Source organism: Piliocolobus tephrosceles, unplaced genomic scaffold (assembly GCF_002776525.5).
Source record: "Piliocolobus tephrosceles isolate RC106 unplaced genomic scaffold, ASM277652v3 unscaffolded_22095, whole genome shotgun sequence".
NCBI lineage: Eukaryota > Metazoa > Chordata > Mammalia > Primates > Cercopithecidae > Piliocolobus > Piliocolobus tephrosceles.
Window position 1 is genome coordinate 1 of NW_022304416.1, and position 7933 is coordinate 7933.

Here is a 7933-nt window from a genome sequence, read left to right on the forward strand (position 1 = left end):
GGCTAGTTTTTTGTATTTTTAGTAGAGACGGGGTTTCACTGTGTTAGTCAGGATGGTCTGGATCTCCTGACCTCGTGATCCGCCCGCCTCGGCCTCCCAAAGTGCTGGGATTACAGGCTTGAGCCACTGCGCCCAGGCCTCCGCTTTCCTGACTTTTACATTGTGTTTGAAAAGGAAATACATGTCCCAGGTAAAAATCCAATCAACACAATTAGGAGTCCAGTGAATGGACTCCCAGTCCAGTGAATAGGAGTCCAGTGAATGTCCCACCAGGGCCTCTCTGGTGAGCCAGTCACCGACGAGAACAGCTGTGTCAAGAGCCTTTCAGCTCTGGAGGCACAGAGCAATGGCCTGTCAGCTTTAAAAATCACAGGTCTGGGCCCCATCACAGGCAATCAGGAGAGAATCTCCTCAGGTGAAGCCCAGCCCCAGCACCCTAAAAATCCCCAGGGTCGGTTCTGAGGGCAGCTGCTGACCTCAGACGGCAAGCGACAGCAGGGACCTGGGGGCAGGTCCAGCCAGAGCAGAGCGCCTGGCCCAGGATTTCCACCTGCCTCGCCTTTCTTTCCTTCTATGATGATGGAGATGACCCCTCCTTGGAGCACTGTCCACGCAGCCACCCCTGCTGAGCCCCCAGATAGCCTGTCGCCAATGCAGCCCTACTAGGCTCCAGCACCGCTGAGAGGCCAGAGAGAAGTGGCCCCTCCTCATGGCCATGTGAGGATTCTCTAGCTGAACCTCTGGGAATAAACCCTTAAGAAACTTGACAAATTAATGCAGCAGTTTCAGTTCCAGCCCCGAAGCTCCACTCATGGCCCTCCTCGTGGGTTTTGGGTCCAGCTGCCTCCTCGGTGGGAGTTCTGTTCCCAGTGGTGCCCGGTCACCCATGGGATTCTCCTCCATGTCCTTTCCCAGGCCAAGGCCCTGCTCTCAGACCTCTGTCAGGTGCTCAAGCTCCCGTTCCTTCTCCTCCAATGTGAAACTCCAGCCTGTGAAGCTGCTGTGCCCCCTTAAGGCCCCACAGTCCCACAGAGGCCTGTCCTCTGCAGCTGAACTTCCGGACAAGTGGGAGATCCTGGCTGGGCAGTGGGCAGGAGGCTCTCACCTGGGGGAAGGTGTAGCTTGTAGAGCACCTTGAGCTTCTCTGTCAGGTCCCCGTGGTACATCCCGCCTGTGGAGAAGGCCAGGGAAGGGGCTGGGGCTGGCAAGATGGCTGCAGAGCCCCTTCCAGGGGGTCCGAGTGGGACCCTCTTCACAGCCTGCGCTGCCCAACTCCCTCCTGGAGAGATCACGGGGTGAGTCCCAGGCCTCCTGTCTCCCTGCTGCCCTGCTGGGAAGGCTCAGCCCTTCCCTGGGGCTGGCAGACCAGCTTCTAGCAGCCCCAGACTGCATGAGGGAGGGGAGCGGGCAGGGCTCCTGCTGGATCCCCCTCGGCTCCTGTGGGTGAACTGTTCTTCCCATATCTAGGGCCAGGGGCTCGAGCAGCCCCCTACTGGCTGCAGTGGGGACAGACAGGAGATGCTGGCATTTGGAAGGCTTCCTGGGAAAGGGTAAGGGAGGGTCAGGCCCCTGGTAGGCCCTGCAGGCACTCACTCATCCCCGTCACGAACTCCTTGAAGTTGATCAGCGAGTCCTTGTTTTTGTCCAGGAGCCTGAACATGCGACCTGCCAGCACAGGCGTGTGGGAGCCGCAGGCCCAGGGTGTCAGGCTGGCAAAGAGTTCCCGAAACTGGCTGGCATCAATCCGGTACTGCTCCAGGTAGGGCAGGCTGGGGTCCCGACGGCCGGCCACTGTGTGGCTGCACCCCCAGTACTGGCTCGCCAGGTGCTTGGCCTGTGGGACACAGTCTGGTGAGATGGCCCAGCCGCTAAGCCTGTGGGTAGAGGGGACCCCTGGGTTGGTGATGTGTCCACCCTCCCCCTCCGTCCAAGCCTGCGGAGCCCTGGGGTGGTGAGCACTGGCCAGACACTGCAGCACCTCCTGAAAGCTCTCAGGGTATCATCAGTCCCTTATTAACAGATGGGGAGGGGGTTGGCTGACAGAGTCCTTGGCAGCCTGCAGGGGGCAGAGCTGGTCTGCTGGCCCCAGAGAAGGGCTGAGCCTTCCTGGCAGGGCTCCCGGGAAACAAGAGGCCCGAGGCTTGCTCTCGCTCCTATGACCTCTCTAGGAGGCAGGCAGAGCTGGCTCAACCGTTGTGACACCAGGGCCACAGCAGAGTGGCCACCTTGAGCACAGAACCTGAGGCAGCTGGAGAGTGGATGTGAACTGGCAACAAGAACAGAAAGGCGGTCATTCCAACTATCAAGGCTGGGTCTTTTGCTAAAAGCACGAGAGCAAGAAAAATTATTCGCACTGGGGTTACTGAGAAGAGAGTATGGCCCTGGAGCTGTGACGACAGTCCTGGCACTGTAGGAAGAGCAGTGCAGAGGACATCAGAGGTGGGGGAGCCTGACAGCACATTTGAGCACCTGGATCCAGCCATGTCTGAAGTTTGCATTGACAGACTTTTCAGTTACAGGGGCAATGCATTCCCTCTTCTGTGAAAGATGACTTGAATGGATTTTTTGCCATTTAAGAGGTCCTGCCTAAACTCCAAGAAGGATTCAATTCTACCACATGAGGTTCATGGCAACTGCATCTGAGGATGCACTTAGATCTATTTCTCTATTTCTATTCTATTCCCTATTTCTATTTCTATCCTGTATTTCTAAGAGGATACTCTTGGATCTATTTCTTTTCTGGCAGGAAGCTAGGAAGCTAGGAAGGGCTCCTGCCCTGGCTCTGGGCTGTCACCTTAAACACCATGTAAAGGTCCTCCAGTTCTTCAATTGAGAAACCAATGTCCACAGGTATAGCTCGGACCTAGAAGGAGAAACAGGGTGTACGGCTGGATCACAAGCTCCTGCCACAGAAGTACAGCACTCTGTGGGAGTATCCTCAAGTAGATGAAGGCAAGGGTGTGAACCGCCTCTCAGTGGCCCAGCACTCAAGGGCGGGCCCTTCAGGAGAGGGCGAGGCCCACAGCCCATCCCTGACTCCCCACCCACCAGTCAGCTCACACTCCTGGGCTCCTTCCCAGGATGCGCTTGGGGGAGCCTCTCTCCTCAACATATAGTTGAGGCTGAAGGGTGAGGAATGCTCATTTGGCTCCCATCGTCTGGATCCCTGTGGAGACCCTGGTGCCAGCTCTGTGGAAGGAGCCCTCGAACCTGCCAGCCAGTGCTCCTTTGCTTTAATCGGCCGAAGCAGTCAGTCTCTGGTGCTGTGACCCAATGTCTTTACAGTGTCCTACAAGCCTACAGGAGGGCTGGGAATGTGGAAACAATGGAAGAAGTCCCTGCCTTTGGGGGCAGAGACCACGAACAGGTCTTATAGTACAGGGTGGCAGGGAGGGCCTGGCCCCTCCAGAGATGAGGACAGAAGCTTGTGGCAGAGACATGGCATTTGGGGTGTGTGGAGGGTGGTGGCATGTTGCCGCCACCTGGGAGTGGGGCAGGGAACACATGGCACAGCCAGGCTGGGCGGGCTCGGCCCAGAGGGCATGTGGCTGTCAGGGTGGGAGCCATCTGAGAAGCTTCCCAGTGACTCACCTACCAGCAGAGAAAAGTGACTGGGACCTCTCCCCACATTCCCACCTACACCCCTGGATCTGGTCCCATGAATCCTACCATGATGTATGTACCAAAGCAGTGTAGAGCAGTGGGTGCGGTGGAGCCCTGCACCCGCCCTGCTCTGTGGAGAGGGCTCTGCTGCACCCCCCGGCCCAGCCCTGGCCCAGCCCCCGCCCAGCCCTGCTGGCACCCATACCACACTCCTCTTGGCCGTGTCCTCCAAGGACTGGATCACTTTCAGCCTCTGTTTAAACCGCATCTGCTCGATGTCCTCGGCTCTCAGGCTGCTGAATTTCTATAGGCAGAGGTGACTTGGTGAGATCAAGCCAACTGCAGGGCAGAGGGCCGCCACCTGCCCGTAGCCACCCCAACCCACACACCAGACGGAGCGGCCTGGCCAAACTGACCCCACTGGGTGCTGACCTCATAGGACACTTTCAGGAGCTCAAAGATGTCCACCTCTGCAGGGGGGTCATCGCTGCTGGTCAGCAAGGCATGGAGGTGTGGGATAGGAGGAGAGACACTCTGCTTATTGACCACATTATCCAGGTATCTACAAAAGCCAGAGGACAACAGTCCAGACCACGCCCAGGCAGAGGGAGCCTCCTTCCCACAGCTGGGTGATGCGGAGGGACCCCCATGTTGACACAGACTCCTAACAAGGAGTGTGCTGAGGACTTGGGCACCCTGCAGGAGGGCAGAGGTGTGCCCTGGCAGGGCCCCCAGCAAGCTTGGGAGCTCTCTACAGGGCAGTGCCCCCAACAAGGCCTAAGCACTAACCCTGAGGACACCAGGCTGTTTTCTTAGTGGGGGGGGTCCCTTGGGCAGGAATGCTTTATAACCCCAGGCCCTAAGACGACAAGCTTCCTCCCTTTGGCGGGGCCCTGGGGACGTGGGACCTTCTCGCCCTGGCCAAGAAGATTCAGGGATCAAAGGTTGAGTCGCAGGAGAAAGTCAGGCATGGGGAGGCCTGCTGCAGCTCAGGGAATCAGCTTCTCTAGGGGCACAGTCCTGGGGATGGAGCCCCACCTCGGTCAGCTGCCCTAGCCCCGGCAGAGTTCATGGCCTCTCTGGGTCTCTGGGCTGAGCCTGACACTCGGGTGGGAGGAGGTAGCTGATTCTCCATGCCCATGGCCCTGGTAGTATCCCCAGTCTGACCCCTGCTCTGGAGGAGGCCCTATCCACTTACAGGAAGGGGCAGGAAAACCAGCCACAGACTCTGGCCACAGGCTGAGTATCTTGACATCAGTGTGAACAAAAGCTACTTAGGCCCACAGTAGGGAGGTGACAACCGTGCTGGATCTAGAGAGTCCCAGGCAGCACCTGGCCTGGCCACAGGCAAGTGGTAGAGTCCCAGTCTGTTCCTGGGGGCTGGGGGCATTCCACATCATTCAAATACACTATGTAGGAGGGTGGGATTGCACAGAGCTCAGGGTAGGGCAGAGTATAGCCAGGAAGGGCCGGGGCGTGAAGGCCAGGCTGGGGGCTCAGACAGTGCCTTTGCATAGAGGACCCAGGCGAGGGGGAGGGCCAGGTCTGATCAGAGTCCTGGGATGCAGGCAGGTGAAAGACCTGAGAGGGGAACCCCAGGAAAAGGGCATCGTGGGCCTGAGCTGAGGCAGCAGGCTGAAGGGAAGCGGGGAAGGGACTGGATCCCAGACAGAATCTGCAAGCCATGGGATGTGGGGACTAAGGAGCAGGTGGAGGGGCTGGGATGACCCTGGGCCTTTGGCGTGACTAGCGGGACATCAGCTCATCCAGCTGTTCCAGCGGGCCCAGGGCAGGCCTGCTCCCTCCAGGGCGTGGGGTCTGCATTGCAGCTGAGCTTGGGGAGGTATGACCAGGACCACCTGGTGGACATGAAATGCCCAGCTGTGCCACCAACTGAAATTGTGGTCACTGGATCCTGGCTCTGGGTTGCCCCTAGGAGAGGCATCCCCAACCCCCCATCTGAGCGGCGGCCCTCCAGCCAGCGTGCTCTGCCCACAGCTCCTGCCTTATTCCTCCTGGCACCTATCACTGAGCGCTGCTTCATCTCCCACTAGAAAGGAGGTGGCTCCTGACCCCAGAGCACCCCCGGGTCCAGCTGCAGCCTGGCACTTGGCAGGCACAGTCACTGGAGCCTGACTGGACAGTGCCCAGGGCTGGTGAGGGGTTCTGCCGTGAGCTCCTAGCAGAAGGAGCCCGGCATGTCACCTGCCCAGCATGGTCATGGCCTCGCCCTCGTCGCTGCAGCCCAGCAGCTGCTCCATGTTGGCGTCCAGGACGGCCAGGGCCACCTGCAGGATCACCTTGATGCCCTCATAGAAAAAGCAGTCGACGATGACCACAGCGCTCTCGAAGGGCATGACACTGAGGAAGAGGGTCAGGAACCAGGACAGCGAGATGCTGGAGATCACCCCCAGGTCCTGCATCTTCTCTGAGAGCTGCGGCAGGAAGTCTCTTGTGAGCTCTTCAAAGATGCCTTGGTCCACCAGGGCTCCTGCGGGCAGGATGAGCGAGGCTGATGGTGAGCCCACCCCATGGCCTGGGTGGGCCCTCGCCTGCAGCCTACCAGCCCTGGCCACTCCAGCATTGCCAGCTTTTCAGTGAGGGCTGAAGGGGACTTGGAGTGCCGGGAGAAAACAAGGACAAAAAAACCCTTCAAGTCTTCTCTCTACAGCTCCCAAACCACTGGGCGAAATAACTGTTTCTTCCACTACACTTGAATTTTATTTTGGGGAAATACTGATTTCTCCCTGAGGCATGAGAGGTAAACAGCGCCCTCAGTGACTCTGTGTCCCATCCTGATTGCGAATAGATGTAGCTCCGAAGGGCTCTAAGAGCGGTAACTCCAAACACCAGATGGCAGAGGAAGGACAGGATAACACACTTAAATATGAACTTAATTAAATACTCTTACAAGTCATTTCCATTTAATAACAGATTTCACTGGATGTGAGTTCAGTAAAGTTGAGCATCAGGTTACATGGGGAATATACACTCTCTAGTTTTGATGTTTGAAAGTTTCTGTAATCAGAAAGCTGACAGAAAGTTAGATGGATAGGAATTTAGGCTCTGAGGGGACTTTTATAAACCACCGAATGTGTAATACTACCCTCTAACTCCTAGGGAACCACGTGAAGCCTGGAGCTTGGCCTGGGAAGGGCTGCCGCCCTCGTGGAACCAGCAGGCACCTGGAGACTCAGGCAAGGCGGCACCTGGGGACACTCACCCACCACCCTGGTGTTGTAGTAGTCAGGCAGCATGCGCTCGCACAGGGCCACCAGGAGCCAGAAGGCCTCCTCCTCACTGCCATAGAGCAGAAGCACCGAGGTCACGATGTTCATCGCCTGCCGGGCAGAGATAGCCAGGGAGTGCTGGGCATCTGGTAATGAGAAACTGGCCCTGCCCAACTCCGGGAAATGTCAAAAGGCAATTTGTAGGAAACTGATTGAACAGAGAGTCGGCCAACTCCTTCAAACTGGGTCAGAAGGCACTGGGAAACCAGAGAAAGTAGACATCAACACATTACACTTCTGCAAAGTGGTGTTGGGTGTCGGAGGTGGGACGCATGACCGAGCTGACGTGGAGGTGAGCCACGTGGCCAGAGCCCCACACCAAGGCCACTCACTGGGAACAGAACTAGGACCACACACAGCCCTAGCTGCTAACAAGACCTTTAAGGCAAACAGAATGCCACTTGACTCAGCCAGGAAAATGCCTGGAGTTAAAATCAAAAGCTGCCAGAAATGCTAACCTAAAGCACAATTAAATACCCTCATGCCCATCACTATAACAGAATATAGCAAGTGTTGATGAGGATGTGGAGAAATCGAAACCCTTGTGAATGGCTGGTGGGAATATAAAATGGTGCAGCTGCTGGGGAAGAAGTATGGAGTTCCTCAAAAAATTAAAAATAGGCCAGGCCACAGTAGCTTACGCCTTGTAATTCCAGCACTTTAGGAGGTTGAGGAGGGTGGATCACTTGAGTCCAGGAGTTCAAGACCAGCCTGGGCCACACAGTGAGACCCCCGTCTCTACAAAAAATACAAAACAGAGCTGGGCATGGTGGTGTGCCCCTGCAGCCCCAGCTACCCAGGAGGCTGAGGTGAGAGATCGACTGAGCCCAGTAGATGGAGGCTGCAGTGAGCCATGATCATGCCACTGACCTCTATTGTGGGCAACAGAAGGAGATCCTGTCTCAAAAAAAAAGCCCAGGAATGGTGGCTGGTAGCTCACGTCTGTAATCTCAGCATTTTGAGAGGCTGAGGCAGAAGGATCACTTGAGCCTAGGAGTTTGAGGTCCGTCTGGGCAAGACAGTGAGACCCCATGTCTTAA

General features: G+C 57.0%; 1 protein-coding gene across 2 annotated transcripts; it reads right to left on the bottom strand.

The window, feature by feature from the left end:
• Nucleotides 1-27: 27 nt before the first annotated feature.
• On the bottom strand, nucleotides 28-6986 carry LOC111534409 (TBC1 domain family member 9B-like). Of its 2 annotated transcripts, none has more exons than XM_023201019.2 (7): nucleotides 6827-6986; nucleotides 5809-6094; nucleotides 4036-4165; nucleotides 3809-3907; nucleotides 2795-2863; nucleotides 1594-1834; nucleotides 28-1171 (listed from the first exon to the last, which is right to left on the bottom strand). In XM_023201019.2, exons 1-7 carry the CDS (start codon nucleotides 6939-6941, stop codon nucleotides 1011-1013), a joined length of 1101 nt encoding a protein of 366 aa, XP_023056787.1. In that variant the 5' UTR covers nucleotides 6942-6986; the 3' UTR covers nucleotides 28-1010. The 2 variants fall into 2 exon arrangements, with proteins under 2 accessions (XP_023056787.1, XP_023056786.1); XM_023201018.2 differs by having other exon boundaries at nucleotides 28-1279.
• Between the last annotated feature and the right edge of the window lie 947 nt (nucleotides 6987-7933).